We start from the raw sequence: 20,626 nt of genomic DNA on the forward strand, positions 1-20,626 counted from the left end.
GAGATGCCCTGCTTGTCTATATTAGGTTAAATTATCTTACAATACGAAGTATATATTTTGCTAACAGCCTAAGCAGATCAGTGTCATTGAACATCCACTCGACTATTCCAGATGCAAACCATCCTTGGTCAGCTTGGCTCGTATGCTCGCCCCTACTATTTGTGTATTCTATCTCTATTACTACGCTAATTAAGGGCTTTCTTTGGTAACTAAAAGTAGTCATAACCGTATCGATTGCATCGTTACTTTACCACAGCAGCCATGTTGGAGCCATAAAATATACACAATTGACCGGGGATGTATGGCTATCTTCTCCTTTCTCGCTGGCGTATCTGAACATAGAAACTGGTCCTAGATGTCTCACAGAACATCTTTCGAAAACAGCATCCTACACAGCGTTTGTCCATCGGCCCTCAGGCCAGGACCGTTTCTTTTCCCGCAGCGCAGACTTCACCCAGTAAGTAGTGATGACCGCCCAGACACCAGCCCAAATCCATGGAATTACCCAGCCTACCAACCAGAAACAGAAAACGTCAGTTCAGTCATCTTCTTCATATTAAAATAAGGAACTCACCCAGTCCAAAAGCAAAGGTCTGGTCGCGAACCGTAGAAATCACAGCGATCAAAAGAACGCCCATCAGACATCCACCGAGTCCCCAGGACCAATTCAAAGCTTCAATGAGGCGTTGAAACCGCACGCTGGCTGCATATCTTGTCAACAGGGCTGCCCGATAGGCCTTGTCCCTGGCCCCATCTACCGCAACGACATCCTCGATGATCACCAGGATGCCTGGACGAAAGACTTCACCGGCGGGAAGGGAGGAGACTTTGAACGGTTGTCGTACGCCAAGCTTTGCCAGGATGCCGGCAATGACTAGGGTGAAGCCAACTTGTACGAGGAGAATAGACAGAGGCAAAGAATTCATTCGTACACTCGGAGGATCTTCGACCATGCCAATCACGATAGTGATTGTGACGAGTACAAAACCCAGAAGATAGTTCCAGTGGAAGAAGTCAAACTATATGATGGAAAGAAGAAATTGGAAATTGGTGTTAGCAGATCTTTCCTCTATTTTTGCATTGGTGGGGAAAAGAGAGCAAATGAAGAAAAGAAAGAGAAAACATACGTTCCATCGACTTTCTGATTTAAGCGGTCGGCAATTCCATGTCGGTTTAAATAGTCGCCATGTTCGCATGCCCAGCGAAAATAAGGTCGTCGTTCCAAGAATGGCGCTGGCTACACTCAGGGCTGCATTTCAGACGGCTAATTGTCAGCCCATCCGACATAGACAAGAGAAGATTTGGAGACAAACAGATCTTTATAGATAAATTCGCCCCCCAGTGCAAACTTGGATAGAGCACCAACGGCACAATACAGGACGTGAGCAATATGAAACCCCAGTTCAGGAATATTTGGAGTTTATACTCATGGAGATCAAGAGGCAAGGGAGGGGGGCCATCGGTCTCTGGCGGCTAATTACTATCCTGCGCAGTCATGTTATCTGGTTCACTCTGGTTTGAGCTCAAGTCACTGTAGTTCATTTTGAAAGACAAAGTAGACTTGTGTCCTAGTAGTCGGAGTGGCATATGGCTTCGTTTTTATAGTATATCACTGATGTTGTACCTAGAGTGAGCATAGACTTTTTACTTTAGTACTAATTTCATGGCTTTCAACACATGCCAGTCGCTACTTTCTCCTCCTAGGGCCGAAAATGAAGCTCAAGCAAGCCGTGCTCAGCCGCAATGAATGGCTGCTGTGGCAGACCCGAGATGGTTGAGATAGGGCAGATCTGGTCCCATCGCTTAACGGATTCTAGGTCATAGGGCACATCTCTGCGACTGAATAGTAAAAATAGCATCTCGCAACTTGGGTCTCGCATGGGGAACCACTGTGACTAGCGTTATTCTCCTCGAATATCTATGAAAGCTTATTCTCGATTCCCTAATGGCCCCCGCCTAATAGGCCCAGCTAGTTATGAAGGGATAAACCATATGAATATTCATGGCTTCAGCTGGAGATAAATTGCTACCATTAGAGTTGTATCGGTCCATGCAGAATGTACCCAGATCGAGCATAGGCCTGCACAAACCCAAGTTATGAGAGCAGAAATTGCCCCTTAATGTTTTATGTATGCCTTTGGTGTTTTTCTTTTTTTTTTTTGGCAATAAAGCTGCTTGATTCATCATGTTTGAATAATCCTCAAGCAACGTGCAGATATTCCCTGGTGCTGTAGGGCTGACGGTTTAGCGAACGGCCCCCGCCGCTAAGGAGACAGTTTGGTGCAAGCCTTTTGCTATAGGGGGTACTGATCTGCGTACAGCCTCCCAGTCCGTGCCTACATCTTAATTACCTAACTAGGTTAGTAGAACAATTATCCGCGTATCTCTTCTATTTTACATTAACGTAACTATTTTTCTACTCTGAGCAACTTTTTTGCTAAACTAGCCGATATAATATTAGTGCTGAAGTGATTCTATAACATATACTGGGCCATACAAGGGAAGCCTATCATAATTAAGCAGGTGAGGCTGTGCTCCCTATGCGCGGAATCGTAGGCTGACAGCCAGGCTGTACGCAAATCGCTATCTATTGCTGCTCTCTTTGGCCTGCCCATTCACTCCACACCGTTTACCGTCTTTCATGTAGCCAACATTGGCGTTGGGTAGCAGGAACCCTAATATGTCAGCTTTCTTTCCCTAGCAGACGACTCTGTCCCATACTATTTGTGAAGTAAGAAAACCGGAAGTATCTACGGACAAAAGATATATTTGCCCACACATATATCCGCGACGCAGAGCTTACTATATTCGCATGCTTCTTTTTTGTAAAGTAGGCCCAGATTTGGATAATGCTAGGCCAGCCAGTAAGTATACATGTTCCTTCGCTTGGTTCCAGATCTGACAACCTTAACGTAGTCATTTGCTAGCGATGCATGGGCTATTTCCTTTGAATGAACTATCCGCATTGGCTACAGTGATTCTCGAGTTTGCCTTGACCAGGAGACAGTGTAACGCTCTTTCGTGACCGCACTGCCAAGAGTCAAGACCTTAACGCAGATCTATTGGGCCGGCACATTACAGCGGACTGCAACTTGATGATGCCGGCCCAATGCGTAATCTGCGCTAGGGTCTCAGCAGTGGGGCCGAGAAAAACAGTCTCAGTGCCTACCGGGCAAGGCAGTATCAAGAATCACTCTATCTGACCATGAGTGCTTTTGAACTTGGTGAAGCTAGACCCTAGCCCAGTCGTGTCGCCTTCAGGTACGCTGCAATATTGGGACGCTGCTCGAATGCTTCTCTAAACTTGACCAGAGACTCTGGGAGAGACGACTGGAAGGACAGTATTAGCTTTGGATCATGTATAGCGGAACAGGGACATACCGGAAGTGTTCCCGTTCTCTCGTCGTTATCGATGGATTGGTAGACGGCAAAGTCGACATAGGTCACCGAGTTGCCCAGCAGGTAAGGGCCAGCCTGATCCCTGTAGTACTGATCAAGAAGGTTATAGTACTCGGGGGCAACCTCATTCTTGTACTTTTCCGATCTTTCCGTCAGATTCGCCACCCATTGGAACTGTCTAGTAGTTAGCGAGGAACAGGGGACTCGAATTGGTAAGTCCTGACCCTCCAGTCGATATAAATATCCGACACCGCGTCAACCAAGAATTTCTCCGCATTAGTTTCGCCGTCGTAGCGACCCAAGTCCCGGGCAAAGAAACGCAAGATGGGAATGTGCTGGCTGAGAATCAAGCCCTGGTACTCCAGTACCGGCAATTTGCGTGTCCTAGTGATTCCCTGCTGCTGGAGCTTCTTACTGTTCTCGCCCCAGGTCTCGTCGTATGGATAGCGAACCTCTTTGATCTCAATTCCCGCGTCCATGAGGAATAGCTTCACTACTTCTCCGCGGCCCAGACGACCAAGGTCGAAATAGTGGTATACCGGCACAGTCATCGGGGCAGCCATCGTGACTAGCGAAATAATGAATGAAATGGAAGATAGAAAACGATTCCAGGATCAAGTTGGGGTCTAAAGCTGATCTACTTATTGTCCGCAAACGCAAAGCAGATGACATCATCAAAGTGGGGATGTCGAGGCGAGTCAAGCGATGCAAGCGAGTCAAGCGATACAAGCGAGTCAAGCGATACAAGCGATGCAAGCGACGCAAGCGAGCAGCGCGATCTAACCACCCCAACCTTCTATCATTGTTTTCAAGTCGCGACATCGTACAAAAGTGGGTCGGAAGTTCTACTGGTGACTCCATACGGATATGTGATTGCTTCAGATAAAGACTGGCGACATCTGCCGCTCACGGTCTACACCCATCGACTGCCGCCATGACGACCACAGCGCTACACGGATGGCATCCAGGCGAGATCTCCATGCAGCGGAAGCTGGGATATACGAACGCCGTGAAAGATGCCTGGCCGACGATCCGCAACATCATGCCCGAGCAGCACCGTGTCTTCCATACTTCCAAGCTGCCCTTCATCCCCATAACAACCGTGGACGAAGACGGGCGGCCGTGGGCAGCGATTGTCGCGGGGCCAACGGGGGAGCCTGGCTTTGTACATAGCCCAGACTCGCAAAATCTCTCCATTCATGCTCATCTGTGGGATGGAGACCCACTACTTGACACAGTCAATGCAGGGGTTGATCCCAGCTCTGCCCTGTCCACAATTGCCCAGAGATCCTTGGCTGCCGGTCTGGGAATCGAGTTCTCCACCCGACGGCGCAACAAGTTCGCTGGGACTATTCAAAGAGTGGAGTGCCAGTCCAGCCTGGACTACAAGCTACACTTGAGAGTCACCCAAACAACAGGGTATGCACTGGAAGATCACCCAGGAAACTAGGAAGCGAATGCTAATGATGCTCAGCAACTGTCCCAAGTACATCAACGTTCGAAAGCTCATCCCTCATCCGAATACGCTTCCTAAGGTTGAACATCGATACAGGCATTGGGAACCGCAGGGCCGACTTCCAGAAGAAGTAGTGGCGTTTATCCGCCAGGCTGATACGGTCTTTGTTGGGTCCATCTACAAATCATCGCCGTCGGATCTGCACAAGTTCCCTCCGCACGTGGGTATGAATGCTCGCAGCGGCTTACCGGGTTTTATCCGAGTGAGTCCGTCCGATGGCCGCACGGTCGTGGTGCCAGACTATTCAGGAAATCGATTTATGTCTACTTTGGGCAACATCGAGACTAGTGGGGTGGTGGGATTGACGATCGTGTCCTTTACGACGGGCGACATTCTCTATTTGACGGGTACCGCTAAAAACCTTGTAGGTCCACTTGCACTTGAAATCATGACAAGACATGCCGCCATCACAACTGTGAATGTTACCGGGTTCGTTTTCGTCCGAGATGCTCTCCCAGTTCGACAGCAAGATGGTACCCCCGTTGAACGCAGTCCATACAGTCCGAAGATCAAATACCTTGTGGAAGAGACGGGTGCTAAGGGCCTGGACAGTAAAGAGCACAAAGCAAAGCTTCGAGAGGTAGTCCAGGTTTCTTCTGACCTTGCAGTATTCAAGTTTCAAGTCATTTCCAAACCTGGCGCTGGGGATCTGAGAATCCGCCCCGGTCAAGCCATTGTGCTTGATTTTATGAACTGGATAGGACCGCCTCAGTATCAACACATGAAAGACACTGCCCCGAGCTCAATCAATGATGATCGCGTCCGGACATGGACGGTTTCTAGTGCTCATGAAGAGCGGAACGCAACAGGGTTCGAATTAATCATGCGAGAAATGAAAGGAGGCGCGGTGACCGGTGCTCTTTTTGATCGTTTGAGAAAATACCGGTCCACCCGGCTAGGTCAGCGTATCGTTTTTGACCCTCCCGTTGTCGCCGACATCGTTGGCGTCACGGGTGATTTTTTCATGGATAACGACAAGCTCGACGCGCTGTGGGTCGCGGGTGGTATTGGAATCACTCCATTCCTTGCTATGCTGAGGGCACTGGCAGAGCGTGGATCCGCGGCTGAAGGCGACGTTATGCTGGTCCTTGCAACAAGAGAACCAAGCGTCATGCTCTACATGATGCGGCCCTCTCTCGAGAGGATAGCATCGACCGTTCGGATCAACATCACCATATTTACCCACGATTCAGAGTTCGATTACGGTAATCTCAAGTCAAATCAGAACATTTGCGTTCATAGAGACCGTGTCGTCCCAGACTTTTGGAGGGATATTCCTCGCGGCAAAGACGTATTTATCTGCGGGCCTAGTGCTTTCGGGGACTCGGTGGCTGATGGGCTGCGAGCTGTCGGTTTCTCGCCAAGTCAAATTCATCGAGAAGGTTTTTATTGATGAACAATATTCATGATGCCAATCATAGTGTAATTATAACGTAGCGTATCTTCAGCAATCCAAAATCCAAGCTTACCACTTACTACCAGCCACCTTATCACGGTCGACTAAAAGACGACTTCCATTGATGTGATCATGAAGCGTCTGTGTAAGATCAAACTCGGAGAATGTCAACCATTGTGCCCACTCCTTCACTAGAGGCCGATCCATGACCCATTCGCTGAAGGGAACATCCGTCCCATCACAGGTAGTTACGACAGGTCTACCACCATTGGCAGAACTTGCCCAACTGGCGATACACAAGGGGATATGAGATTCCTGTGAATCTATTTGCTCGCCAGGACGGATTTGAGCATAGTATGTGACGTAGCCCCGCCCGTTTAAACCAGGGAAAATAACAGAAATGACACGCTGATGTGGCGGGGTGAAGTATTCCACATCAGGTCGTCTCGGCTCCCGGCGCACGCGTTTCTCGAGAGTAGACAGGACCTCGAGGCTCGTAGCAAAGGCCTTACTATTACACACCCCTTCTCGGCCGCTGCGGTCCAATTCAAATAATATCCACCGGAGCCAGGTTGGCCTCGGACAGGACTGCCCAGCTAGAAAGAGTATCGGTGAGAGCCCTACTCGCAGGGCCTCGCATCCGAATGGGAGATCATCGGAAGAGGGTCGTGGGCTATCCAGGGCTGTCGTTACAAATCGCAACAGCTGATAAGTGAAATGATAGGTTTCAAGCTCGAGATCACTCTCGCCCCCATTGTAAATGCTTAGTGCCCACGAGAGCCTCGTTCGGTAAAAGACATAGAGCACGAGGATGAGGCAAAAGTCCCTAGGCAGGTTTGCATGCGGCGGTGGGGGGATTGAAATATTTGCTAAAGTTGCAAGGTCAAAGTTAATGGGCTCCGAGAGCGCCTCATCAACACCAAGCTTGTGGAACAGGATTCCAATAGTATTCTTCCACTCCTTGAGTTGCTTGATAAAGCCAATGATTCTCTCTTCTGGCATCAATCTCCGATGAGCGGCAACTGGACACCAAATCAATGCTTTGATGTCGCTGTCCATGGAACCGATATCGAGAAGCTGTTGTAGCAGATGTTTTGGGGAGAAATCTAGATATTCTTGCAATGACGCCGACGCATCGCTAGGAATTATGCTTGGTCTATATAGCGGTGATATCATTCGTATCACCTTGAGATCCGGCAAGGTCACACGGCGGATGATATCCAGGTCGTGGAGACACAACTCAATAGGCGTCTTGAACTGCTCTGTTTCCGGGGTGCTGCTCGAGCACATTGCTCGAAAGTAGTGGTTGGCCATGTGAATGTGACGAATTGTCGCCGGGACGTTTCCATCAAAGCTCTAGCATTCCATCAGCTGCTGGTGTTAATCCTCTATGATGGGCCTCACCTCGGTATATGCAAAGAGGATCAGCACCGCTAAGAGAAGAGCCATCGAGATTTGTGTACAGGCCAAACTATCCGACACGCCTTTTAAAGCATTTGAATACATCTGGACGGCGATGACTTTGGTGTCAAAACCATGATCGCGGTCGCTCTCGGTCTGTTGAGACAGCAGTAAAGTGGCTCTGTGCATGCATCCGAGTGCAACGACAGCATCAAAGACATACTCGATCCCCCACGCCTCTTGGCAAACGTAGTCTCGCCAGAAGGAGAGGCTCGCCGGTGGAAATAACATTGGCATAGTCCTGAACAAGAACTGGTGGAAAGCTAATACATCACGCGCTCGGGCATGCGGCAGCTGTAATGAGGTGGGGTTATTTGGCAAAGCTATCAGCGGCAGACCGTCCAGCCGGACCTGGGGGCGTATCGTGGCGTCCCTTGGATGGCCCGGGTCTGACACCGAGGCGGTTGTAGTGGTGGAGGTCGAACGTCGCATTGATCGCTGAACAGCCAAGCTCCGTTTCTCAGGATATCCAGCGCATTCTACATTAGCGAATTCGCAACGCTCGCACATCGGTTTTCGCTCATCACATTTGACCCGCCGCGCCCGACATGTCAGGCAGCCTGTCCGGGATCGGCGTTTGATGCCATTCATGGCGAGTATCAGAGGGAAGCAAAACGCATTGCTGCCTTTATCTTCTGGGGTGTAAGCCTCGTGTACATTTCTCGAAACAGTTTCGAGCGTACGAGCCATGCCGAAGCAACAACGTGATCGCGGGATTACTCAGCCACAAGCCACCTCACGCGTTTTCTCACTCTTACTCCAGTGCTCTCAGTCTGTGAACTTTGATAATTATGCAACCTAAATCCAGAATCTCCCCGGACTTTATATGGCCAACTGATTCTGTACATTCCTAACGAGAGTCAAGGACAGTCATAGGTAAGGAATATTACCTTTCACTATACTATAGGTCGCATTTCCAGGTCAACATTCTCCCCTTCCCGCATTAGGTCCGCTTAAAGGAGCTGTCTCCGATGGCCTGTGCATCATACCCCGAACCCTCTGTCATTTCATCTGGAATGGACTATATGACCGACTGTAAGCGGATTCAACCAAAAACACCTATGTGTCGTCTTAACAAGCGCCCCAATCTTCGTCGTCGGTAACTAAACATTAGCCACCGTGAGTCGAATCACCTAAGGAATGTCTAAGGCTATCGGCTCACTCGGTACTGGCGTAGTCTAGTCGTTAAACGTAACCGCTGTCCCGCAGACAACCAAAGCTTCGGGGAGCTGTGCGGGATACACTTCATGGCCATGGGTAAAAGGAACGCATAGTCAAGATATCAGAGGAACACAGCGTTTTCCTGGGAACCCTTGCCTTTTCTGCAAGGAGCTTTTTTACCGCTTCCGCAGAACGTAGACTACTATTCCCCGTCCAAGCCGTGAAATCCGATGTGGGTTCTAGCCTCAACCCGAGTTTTATGACTTGAAGATCCGATTTCTGTCAGCACAACAGGAATCGGAATATTCTAGCCATCTGGCACTGTCCCGACATTTCCGTACATCCAATTCGAGAAGTCTCGGGAGAGCAGTGGGGGGCTCAACGGATCGATTGGACATCGGGTGAGGAATCCGAGATAGGCTCGGGGAACGGCTGCTGGCTATCAACTAGCGCGGGATATTGACCTCTACTGTTGTACGTTTCAATCAGGATGCCTAGTGCTTTATTGAGCGACTTCGGGATACCCTTGCGAATTATGTATTATAAGAAACGAACAGGGCAACGAGCAGTTCGTGCTTTAATACCCCAGCATTCTAAATATTACTTGTTGTTGCATGCGCCTGCAATCTTCGAGGATCTTTGATATCTATACCCCTAATCCATTACGGTATCCACTTTCTATTCAACCAATAGCCTCTGAGAACTCTTGAAACGGAACCATGCAAGCGAGTGAACTGCGCGAAGTCTCCCTTACCTTGCGTACTACTCGCAACAATCAGACACCAATTAAACCCCCTACCAAAACATAGCCCGCACTTAACGCCGAGTGGTTTCGAAGTTCAACGAATCACCGCGGAGAAATCGATTTAGAACGGGGATCGATTGGTTGGATATAAACTAGGAAACATCGCCAAGGTGATGCAGGATGCGTTCGGACTTGATCATCCAGACTACGGGTTCCTGCTGGCCAGCACATTTGTCTATGAGGGGACAACTCTCAACCTGAAGCAGTATATTAAACCGTTCGTGGAGTTGGAACCAGCCTTCATTCTGCGTGAGCCTCTGCGCGGGCCTAACTGCACCGTCGCCGACGTTATAAATGCCGTTGACTATGCGATTCCCGCTATCGAAATTATTGATTCCCGTGTGAAGAACTGGGCAATCGACCGCCTAGATACCTTGGCTGATAACGGTTCAACCGGCTCTGTGATTCTGGGTGGTACGCCACGGAGGCTGACCGACCTAACCTTGCGCGACACCCGGGGCACATTGCGCTTTAATGATCGGGAGGTTATGTCGGGCAACACCGCGAACATCCTGGGAAACCCTCTTTCTGCTACGGCGTGGTTGTTTAACCGCCTGGCTGCATATGATATCGAGTTCAAGCCAGGCCAAGTTATTTTCCCTGGCAGTTGCTTACAGGCTGTCCAGATGGAGGAGGCGGGTCATTGGACATCACGTTTGAGGGCTGGGGGACCGTCGAATTTGACGTGGTATAACTTTCATAAATACCTGTTTTTTAATAAGAAATGGAGCTGGCCCGCCAGGCTGGGTTTTCGATATATTCAATAGATTGCAAAAACATTAGCATTGCTTTTAGTACCAAAGAAGAAAGCCAATCAACACAGCACGTATTAGCGCGTAGAAAGTAGAACGAATAGCTAAGATATACACTATGCAAGCTCGTATTCTTGTCCTTTCACATTTTGGAGTTTCATACCAGATCAATGAGATGGACTCTTCTGTAGAAAAGTGGATATAACAATATTACCCTGAAGATACATGGCTTCTATACTAACACCGATGAGAAAGCTCACCAGGCTAACATGCCTTGAAGCAGAACGGTAGTACCCCACAGTATCTACTACGGTACCTGAATTATACGCCGTACTCAGCTTTATTTATTCTTATGCATAGCTGATCGCGGGAATAACCATGAGCTTAGAGGTACAAACTTTACAAATGGGACTACCGCAGCAGCTGTGCGCTGGGAAATTGTTAGTGAGTTTACTATACTGTCGTTCTGTTGGCCCTTCATAGGAGGCACTTGAGTAGATTTAGCGCGAGCATGAATAACACCTAAGGGTCTATCTCTTTCGTCGGAAGAATGATACGATTACTCGGGCTTTCAAAGGTACTAAGTAATCATAGTCGTTGTACCGCAGGGGGAGTGTCTATTGGCTGATGCTGAGATTTCTCGGGATCATTATTCTCTTGCGGGCAGCGGAGTGTAACAGAAAATGTGAAACCACCTAGATGGTCTCCGAAAATGCCCTTATTACGGGTGGTGAGAAAAGAGTTCTACAAGACGAAAGTGCTATTCCCACTAAAAACTGCCGAGCCTTCTCATACAGGAGGCTATTATACTGGCATATTTTTACTTTGTATCTACGGGTATACATAGCGAGAACAGCAATGATTTGCATGGACATTCTCCACAATAGAGCTGTACGACCTTCTGAAAATGTTGAGTATAGCATATCTCCTTGAAGGTGTAATAATACAGCAATTCTAGGAGTCAGCTGATATTATAACCAAAAACACCAGCATTACCCGGCACGATCCGTAGAAAGTATTTTAGGCTTGATTTACATAAATTCTGGGTGACCACTTAGCGATAGGATAAAGAGACCCGAGAGGTGTCTACTTGTCTCCACATAGACGGATTCCAGTACCCTATGGGGCATAGGGGGATAAGTTCTAACACGGTACTTATCCGAGTCTACATCCCACTTACCTGTCCTGGTATGTGGATCCCCGACGGCATCCTCTTGCGTGTATGGTTTTTGACTCCCCGCATCTGACTTTTGCTCAAGCTCCACGCCAGCTGACGACCCAAGGAACCAATTTTAATGCCATTGGCTCATGAAATGCGATGACTGGGGGGCCAGGAAAAGGGAGGCAAAACATGGGGCAAGGGGAAAGCAAAAAAATAAAGGATGGGGGCAGAGGAGGAGGGGCAAGCGATTCCAGAAACAAGCAAATAACAAGCAAAATTAAGGATAACCATACAATGGTACCCCGAATGCAGCACCCCAAATATGGTAACTGTAACCTCATAGCCCATAAGATCTGCAGGCGCTCTTTCTGTGTATAGGAAGAATAACTCCAACGCAAACGCTGTGTGGAAAAACGCACTTGTTTGCTTGGGGTTAGGGCTGAAGAGAGTTACTCGTCCAAGCCATCCTGATGAGTCTCCACAAGAAGATACACTGGGCGGTTCCAGCCGTTTGGGGCAGCCAATGAGGAAGGAGATGAGACTAGGCTCTAATTATGCGGGGGACATGCGTACGAGGTCAATGCGAACGCGCCTCCCCTCGCTGTTATCAACTCATATCCGATCCCTGTGGCGATCTCCCACTTCAAACATCACCGCGATAGGCATCTTAGTTCTCGGTTCGCTATGGCGACGCAGGTCTCAATCGAACCCCGCAAGCTAAGGCGAACAGCAAACGCGTAAATAACTTTTCTCTGCGTCCCCTTATCTTTAACCTAACTAACGGTACTTGGCATATGCAGGTGTGTTGCTTGCCGTCAGAGCAAAATTAAATGCTCTGGCAAAGAGCCGTGCGCCAACTGCCAACGGCGTGCTATCAAATGCCGATTTGTGGAAAGAAGCAACAAGATCACAGTGACGGAAAGGTTCGTTGATAAAAACTTTCAAATTTATCTTGCGCATCAGCAAAATAACCACGCTCACTTGGTCCCAGTTACCTACAGCGACTGCGACGCCAGGCGAAAGAACAACACAGCCCAACCGCGACCAAACGTTCTTCTGACACAGCTTTTGGGCCGGCACTCGACGCCGAAAATGTGCCTGGAGGTGGGCTTTGCTAATAACCTTTGCGTTCGCTTTCTGGGGCTAAAGGGGCATAGAGCCGGTGTTCCCTCAACGGGAGGAACCACCTTTACCCCCGAAGACGATTGACCATGCGCGCAGCATTTGGACCAGCCCGTTTACTTTACCCTCTAGAACCATCAAGAATACGTATAAGAACAAACGGAACTGGAGTAGGTCTCCGAATTCCCGTCATGAATATGTCAGCACAGAGGTATAGCCACTAATGAGCGTACGTACAGTTTGGCTAGCCCCTACATCAATGTGGTCGTTCACCGCGCGGCTTAGTGTGATGTTGACTGAGAAACTACAACTGGAATCTCCTTATATGACCCCAAGCCAGCTTGACAAAGATATATACCCGCTACAGTGGAAGCAGGCGATCGCCGAGGGCCCTCCTGATATCAGTGGCTTGCCCTCAATCGATCACGCGCTTTATCTATTTAACACAGTTAAGTTTCACCTTGGAGTGAAATATCGCTTCTTTGATGAAGATACTTTCGTAGCACATATACACGAGTTCTATCACGGAAATGCCGCCGAGAAGGCAAATGAATCTCGCCTTTGGTTCGTCCAGTTCTTACTTGTTCTGGCATTTGGAAATGCCTTTCTCCTGCAATCCAGGAATGTAAAAGACCCGCCCGGCTCTAAGTTCTTTGTACGAGCGATGGCGCTGATGCCAGACCACGCATCTCTCTGGAAGGACAGTTTGTTGGCAAGTGAGACATTGGCGTTAGCTGGACTCTACTTATATTCTATTGATCATCGAGAATCAGCGCACGTATATGTGAGTAATGCCCTCCAGTACAATCTAACGGCCCTCCTCCAACTGTGCGTTATTGACCATCGATTTCTGCACAGGTCGGCCAAGCGATACGAATAGCTCAATTAGAAGGCTTGCATACCGAACTTCCCGAAGAAGAACTGGGCATACCGACGGTCACTCGGTGTCGCAACCTCTGGTGGACCTTATATATCATGGATCGCCATCTCTCCTCATCATTAGGGCTACCGATGACGACGCAGGATAGTGACATTACTACTCTGATTGACCCACCCAGCACATGTTCGGAACGAGATGTTACTCTAAGTCTGCAGGTCAGGCTATCACATCTGTTATCTTCTATATTGACCTGTAGGTCCACCTAGACTTTCACGAAATTTATTCAGGCAGTGCGCTAATTGCATCGTGTTGTAGCCATTTACAAGAACGAGAAAACACAACTGGGGACCTTCTTGGAGACGACCAGATCTATCTTGCACACAATGGCTGGTCACGCGCAAGAAATCGAAAGCATCATTCACATGAAGGTTCCGAGTTCGGTAGATACAATGCCCAAAGGGACACGGCATATCACCTTGCTCTACCATCAGGTCAGTCCATAAGATCCAAGCCATTTTATTGCCTATTATTCGCTTCTCGTACAACCTTCTTGGCTGACTAGACTATCCTGCAAAGTGTGTTATCGTTGCAACACGACCTCTCCTCCTTTCTGTTCTCAAAGAAAGACTAGACAAACTGGACCAGGGAGAGGAAGACTGGCAAAACTTTTTGGCTCCTACAAAGACTCTGATTTCAACGGGAATCAAATCAGCTGCCAAAACGCTCCAAATTCTTACGGATGAAGACAGTCTCCTCGGTACAATTCCTCTCCTCGCTTTCACCTATGGTGGATTAAACTAACCATAATATAGAGGTATTCCTTCCATTCGATCTGGAATTCACCTATGCAGCCGCTATCCATCTCGCAACGGCAAGCACACTTTTTCCGCACGCTGCTGAAGGCCAAACATACAGTGAGGAGGTACACGCCATTCTTGATGAGATGATATACAAGGGCAACAAGTTGGCCGCCGTTCGGAAACGCGAGCTCGCACATCTAGAATCACTGTTTAAAGAACTAGCGACACAGATCGAGCGACGTGGACTGCAGACTTTAACATTATCCAGTTCGCCAGAGACCGAGCAACCCAGGCCCTATGACGGGGAATACCAAGGAGGCGCATCAACGGTACAGTCTGAGCCAATCGACCTGTCTCTGGTTGGAGACCCGAGCGCCTCGCCTGATGTTCTTCATCACACAGCCAGTGACATAGAGTTCCTTGACAATATTGGGATATCGTCATATGAGTTCTTCACAATCGTCAACCAGATTGGCAACACGGACAACTATAGTCTACTGGATCCGGCGCAAGCTTGGTGACTTAGTGACAATGGAAGCCTATACCCAGCAGGGCGTGGGTTAAGAACATGATCGACATACCACACTACTGTCGAATTGCCGCCGTTTGATGCCATTATAGTTGCATTCATTGATCTTTAAACCCCAAATTATAGGAGAATTCTCGGAAGTATGGGTTCCGCTTCCGATAACGATGAAGTTAATGGACTTTAGATCATAAATAAAGGTTATCGTGAACGTCTACGTGTTTCAGGCGCCATAATCCATAAAAACTGTTAAATCGGCAACCTAAGATCCCTTCCTTCCCGTCCGTCCAATGCAACATTGCCGGCCCATCCTACACCCTTTTCTACCGGCCTCCAGCTTATCCAAGTTCCTCTTCCGGGAATAGGCCCTCGCCTACTTAGGGCTCTGTCTACTTCCATCCGCTCCTGGCTATGATGCACCATTAAAGTCGCGTTGGTCAGACACAATTAAATTGATCCAAAGCAACTCTGTCCCAATACCATGCCTTTAAAATATACGTCTAGCTAACTAGTCTATGGCTTTAAACCGCCCGACCGCCCCCGATAAGCTCACGCTTGTTTCGGGATCTTCTCGCATTAAACCATACAGAGTAGTTTTCCCTTATTTGAGGTGCGAGCTCAGATAGAAGCTTCCCATAAGTCCCAGCATCATTCAGCCGACGCGCTTTAAATGGAAGTTCAAGGGTCGAAGTCTCTTCCCGAATTTCAGGGGCGCGCCACGCATGAGTAATCCCTCCAATGCCGCTAAAATCGATCAATATGGAGTTCCCTCTGCATCACGCACAATATTCGACACCTTTATATCCATATGGGTCCACCCTGCTTCATGGAAATGGCTCAAGGCAGAGCCAATTTGGATAGGCCATTGTCTCCAAGGATACATCCCAGTACGATGCTCAGCAAAAGCTTGTTGCAGAGAGCCACCACTATGCACTTCGAGTAAGATACCAATCACAACCGGTGGAACATTACGAGTTTTAAAAGTCTTGTAAGGATTATCAGATGCCGCAGCACCAGCGGTATGGACAATATTCGGCACATTGTAAAAGCATGCGAGGCTTTCTAGCTCTTTACGTATGACATCCGTGTCACGGGGCCAGTAGAGAGGCCGGTTCACCACTTTCAGTATGTAAAGTCTCTGGTTGTGGGAGATGTGGAATATCCCATCCTCCGTTATTTCCGAGGCATCGATTTGGTGAAAAGGAAGTTCGTTGCATAAGGGATGGATGACTCTTTCTGGGTTTTCGCGGATGCAGTACCTCAAATTACCAGCAAGGTTCGCGTTTCTGTTGCTAGCACCCTCGGCACTGTTATTTATATCTAAAGTCCCCGATATCCCTGGTACTTGTTCCAGTAGTATTTCTGTCACGGTGTTGTCCAGAAGGGGGAGTGACTTGAAGTTTATCATTCCACAAAGTCCTGAAATTCTCTGCGTCTTTCGCGCTGTGGAATCTTTTGTTAGCTTTTGGTACCATTGACGTTAGTATCAGAAACTGAACCTATGAGTGTCACATTGATCCACCATCCCTTATGATCATCATGGTAGATCAATGTTTGCGAGCGACTGCTAGGTTCAGGCTTTTTTTCGGCAAGAGAATTCTCATCTTCCATATATGACTCAACTCAAGTGAATGTGTAGAGCCGATGAGAGCTGTACGTGGATCTTGCATTTTACTTCTCTTAGATATACATAGCTAGCATACAAAGTCAAGGATATAGAGGCGCTTCAGGTATGAAAGGGATGAGTAGTGGTGCCGCTTCAATGGGATAACGTAATCGGTAAGCACCCTGCGCATGTAAGCACTCTGTGTACCACCCGCGTTTTCGACGCGTCTCAATTTCTTAGATAATTTAAATATCAGCTATACCACTAAAAATATCTAAATCCTCAAAATTACGCGTTAAGTAGAAAGGCTGAATTCTATTAGCTATTTCTACTTTAAAAAAAAATAAAATCAGTGGCTTAAGAAAGATAGCTAAGATATTTAATATATCTAAATCTACTCTATACAATCGCCTTAAAGGGATCTTTTTTTTAAATAATAGACGTGTTAATATTTATAAATTAACTACTAGTAAAGAGAAATTACTTAAATAGTGGATTCTATTACTAAATAAATATAGAGTACCTCCCCAACTAGTATATATATAAGAAATGGCTAATATTCTACTTTTAAAGTATAATACTACTTCTTTCTCTACTATTATAAAGAAGAAATAGATATATAACTTTATTAACTATATATCTAGATTTAAATTCTACTTTATATGTTGCTATAACTATTAATATATTAAAATAAAAGATTTTAAGATTCTAGATACTTGGTTTAAATAGATAAATAAAACTATTTAGAAATATAATATAGTATTAAGTAATATCTATAATTTTAATAAAATAAGATTTATAATAGATCTAATAGCTATAGTTAAAATTATTACTAGATCTAATATACTAAAGAAACTATTTTTATTATAGCTAAAGAATTAAAAATAGATTATTACTATAGAATATATTAATTCTAATAGATAAACTCTATTTTTCTATATTATTTTTAAAAATAAGATATATATAGAGTTTTAGTACGAGAATAAAAATATTTCTTTTAATTAAAAAATCAAGATTAGTTCTAATAGCTAAATAAATAATAAAATTAATCTATATTAGCTATAGAATTATTTTATATCTTATACTACTAGCCAATCTATAGAAAAATACCGTTTACTTATTCTAAATAGCTATAATAGTTATTTAACACCTTAATTTAATTAGATTTATATAGAGAATAATATTATATTAATCTATATACCTATATATACTTTTTATAAGCTTTAACTACTTAATATTACTATTTTCTCGCTATTAAAAAACTTATATAAAGATTTAATTAAATTTAAAATACACTGCGGGTTTAATTATATCAATAAACTTAATTTTTTAGAGATATATTCTTAGATCTATATAGAGATCTTTATTAAAAGCAATATCTATAGTACTTTTAAAGCTACTAATCTAGTTTCTCTAAGCTTTAAATATATTTTTTCTTAGCTAATAATTTAGCTTAAGATCTCTACGTCTCTAAATAATAGATCTAACAATTAAAGTAGCTTAGCGCCTAAAACATCTTATATAGTTAAGTAGTTAAAAAAATTAGAATCTACACTTAAAAAGCTACTTAAAAATCGATCTTACAGTTCTAATTTATCTATTAAAATTAGTTTAAATCAATTAATTAAAAATACTAAATAAGCTATAAATAATATAATAATATTAAAGTATTAATTAAAATAATATTAGACTATATATAAAAAGCAGCTTAAAAAGCAAAAACGCTCTACTAAATAGATTATTTTTAAAGAAGATATATTAGTATCTAAAGCCTAAATCCTTATTAAGCGCCGAAATCAGGCAGATAAAGCCATATAGATAAATAGATCTCTACCTATTAAATCGGCTTCTAGACGCGCTCTATTTAAATATTCTGGCTATAGTATATAGAATCATAAAATTACGCACTACCTAAATTAATAGAACTACTCATTTTTATATAGAAGTCTAAATTCATAGTGTTTTAATCATTTAAATTTTCTATATAGCGGGTGGTACGCAGGGTGCTTACATGCGCAGGGTGCTTACCGATTAACGTAGCCGGCAACCGAGCGTTCCGCGTAACCGAGCGTTCTATCTCATCACAATTTCCGTGCCTTCTAGAAATGAAGCTATTCAAAACACCGAAAAATCTGCATTTCTATAGAAAATTTAAATAGTCTGACGATTAGGACATTGAGGAATTTTATGACCTAGAATACCGCAACCAGAGCACTTTGGTGGAGCGCGTATACGCTGGTTTTCTACTACAGGGCCTATATCTACTATCCTAGTAGATATAGCTATATTAGTAGAATTTCTACCTTGTATAAGCTCCTGAGCTTCCTGAACTAAAGCGTCTGATTCTATAGATAGCTGTTTAGTAGAGCGCTTTTTCTTTTTAAGTATTCTTTTATATATAACGCGTAGTTCTCTAGCTTTCTACTTTATAATAGTAGCTTTATTTAAAGCTCGTTTATAGCCTTTGAAAAGCTGCTTTATTATAATCTTAGTAGACGAATTAGGGCTTTTTATACAAGCTCTAAGCAACTTTTTTAGTATAGTTTTCTGCTTTTGTAGTTACTTTAGATTATAAGGCGTTTTAGGTATTAAATTAGTAGATCTACTACTAGATCTACTACCGGGAGGTATTGCTTTTAGCTGAATATTTAGCTGAGATAATATATACTTAGGATTAAAAGGAATAAGATCAGTAGCTAAGAAACTATTGTAGATATTACTAATAGTATATATCTGAGCTCTCGCCTGAGGAAAGGTTTTAAGAAAGTTAAGTTTATCGATATAGTTAAAGTCTAATCTTATCTTATTCTCAACCAGCTGTCCATACGCGCGTTTTAGGGGGCCAAAGCAGTCTATATCAAGCGACTGAAGTAGGTGAGATGAGTGCGCAGATATATAGAGTGATATAATATTATTTTAACTGTATATATTATCGAACTGAGGTGTTAAATGACTACCGTGACTATCAAGTATTAAAAGATAATATCGACCAACCGTACGGCCAGTAATAAAAGATATAAATAGCCATTGCAGCCAACGTAGACCTATCTTATCGATAGTCCAGCCATTTGCACTCGTTTCTATACGCCAGTCTGGTGGTAAACCTATCTCGTACCAGCCCTCGATATGGATTTTGCCTTTAAAGATAAGATAAGGTGGAAGGGGCCCCCTAGAGCCGATATACTTAATAGAAGTGATCCATTCCTGGTTCCCTGGCTGTAGAAGAAAAGGCCTACCAGCTAACTGTCACAGAAATGATAACAATCATGCAAGGTGACTGTATAGTATACCCTATCCCAGGTGTATAGACATCCTGGTGGCTGAACAGCGTCTTTAGTATCTATATCTATTATCTTTCTAATAATATATAGTGGCTTCGTTAGAAGGATTAATTATTATATATAAAGAATCTTAGAGATCCTTAACTATAAATTAATATTATAATTATTAATAGAAAATTAAAAATTAATTTTCTATCTCTAGTATTTATTATCTAGTATTTTATCTATATATTTTTATCTAATTAATAGATTCTTTACTCTAACTAGTAGATATTTCTTTAATAATTCTAATTCTTTTTTTTAATTATTTAAAAATATTATTAATATTATTATTCTAATTATTTAATAAAAATATTTCTTTACTTCTAAAAATCTTTAATAAAAATATATCTTTTTTTATAGAAATAGTTCTAGAAATTATTTTTAAATTAAATATCTAAAAAAGTAAAATCTTTTAAAGTCTAAAAAATACTATTTAATAATTAAAAAATTAACTATAAAATAAAAAATTTTTATAAAATTATTAATAATCTAGTTCCACTTTATTAATAGATAACTATATTATTAAATTTTTTAAAAATATTTCTAAATTTACTCTTAATTTTAAACTATAATAAAAATAAAAATAGATTTTTAATCTAAAATATTTCTTTAAAAAAATAAAAAAATATCTAAAAAAAAATAATTAAAAAATTATTATAATATTTTTTTATATATTTTTAATTTACTAATAGTAATAATATTAATATTTTATAAAAA

The 20,626-nt window shown here is 44.0% G+C and overlaps 5 protein-coding genes across 5 annotated transcripts; 2 read left to right on the forward strand and 3 right to left on the reverse strand.

Moving 5' to 3' along the window:
* Nucleotides 1-388: 388 nt before the first annotated feature.
* Nucleotides 389-1,287, reverse strand: AO090102000006 (uncharacterized protein; the record flags this gene model as incomplete). Its single annotated transcript, XM_023237024.1, is given in 4 exon segments — nt 389-510; nt 575-1,019; nt 1,128-1,249; nt 1,263-1,287. 4 exon segments carry the CDS (start codon nt 1,285-1,287, stop codon nt 389-391), a joined length of 714 nt encoding a protein of 237 aa, XP_023091637.1.
* A 1,950-nt stretch (nt 1,288-3,237) lies between these two features.
* AO090102000005 (glutathione S-transferase) lies at nt 3,238-3,962 on the reverse strand (the record flags this gene model as incomplete). The annotated part of the gene is made up of 3 exons (XM_001822202.3): nt 3,238-3,330; nt 3,382-3,573; nt 3,624-3,962. The coding sequence occupies 3 exons, from the start codon at nt 3,960-3,962 to the stop codon at nt 3,238-3,240; spliced, it is 624 nt and encodes a 207-aa protein (XP_001822254.1).
* A 416-nt stretch (nt 3,963-4,378) lies between these two features.
* AO090102000004 (uncharacterized protein) lies at nt 4,379-6,308 on the forward strand (the record flags this gene model as incomplete). Its single annotated transcript, XM_023237025.1, has 2 exons — nt 4,379-4,818; nt 4,952-6,308. The coding sequence occupies 2 exons, from the start codon at nt 4,379-4,381 to the stop codon at nt 6,306-6,308; spliced, it is 1,797 nt and encodes a 598-aa protein (XP_023091636.1).
* Nucleotides 6,309-6,380: 72 nt separating this feature from the next.
* Nucleotides 6,381-7,601, reverse strand: AO090102000003 (uncharacterized protein; the record flags this gene model as incomplete). The annotated part of the gene is made up of 1 exon (XM_001822200.3): nt 6,381-7,601. The coding sequence occupies one exon, from the start codon at nt 7,599-7,601 to the stop codon at nt 6,381-6,383; it is 1,221 nt and encodes a 406-aa protein (XP_001822252.3).
* Nucleotides 7,602-9,547: 1,946 nt separating this feature from the next.
* Nucleotides 9,548-10,505, forward strand: AO090102000002 (2-keto-4-pentenoate hydratase; the record flags this gene model as incomplete). Its single annotated transcript, XM_023237026.1, has 3 exons — nt 9,548-9,600; nt 9,713-9,770; nt 9,804-10,505. The coding sequence occupies 3 exons, from the start codon at nt 9,548-9,550 to the stop codon at nt 10,503-10,505; spliced, it is 813 nt and encodes a 270-aa protein (XP_023091635.1).
* Nucleotides 10,506-20,626: the final 10,121 nt, after the last annotated feature.

This window comes from Aspergillus oryzae, chromosome 4 (genome assembly GCF_000184455.2).
Source record: "Aspergillus oryzae RIB40 DNA, chromosome 4".
NCBI classification, from domain to species: domain Eukaryota; kingdom Fungi; phylum Ascomycota; class Eurotiomycetes; order Eurotiales; family Aspergillaceae; genus Aspergillus; species Aspergillus oryzae.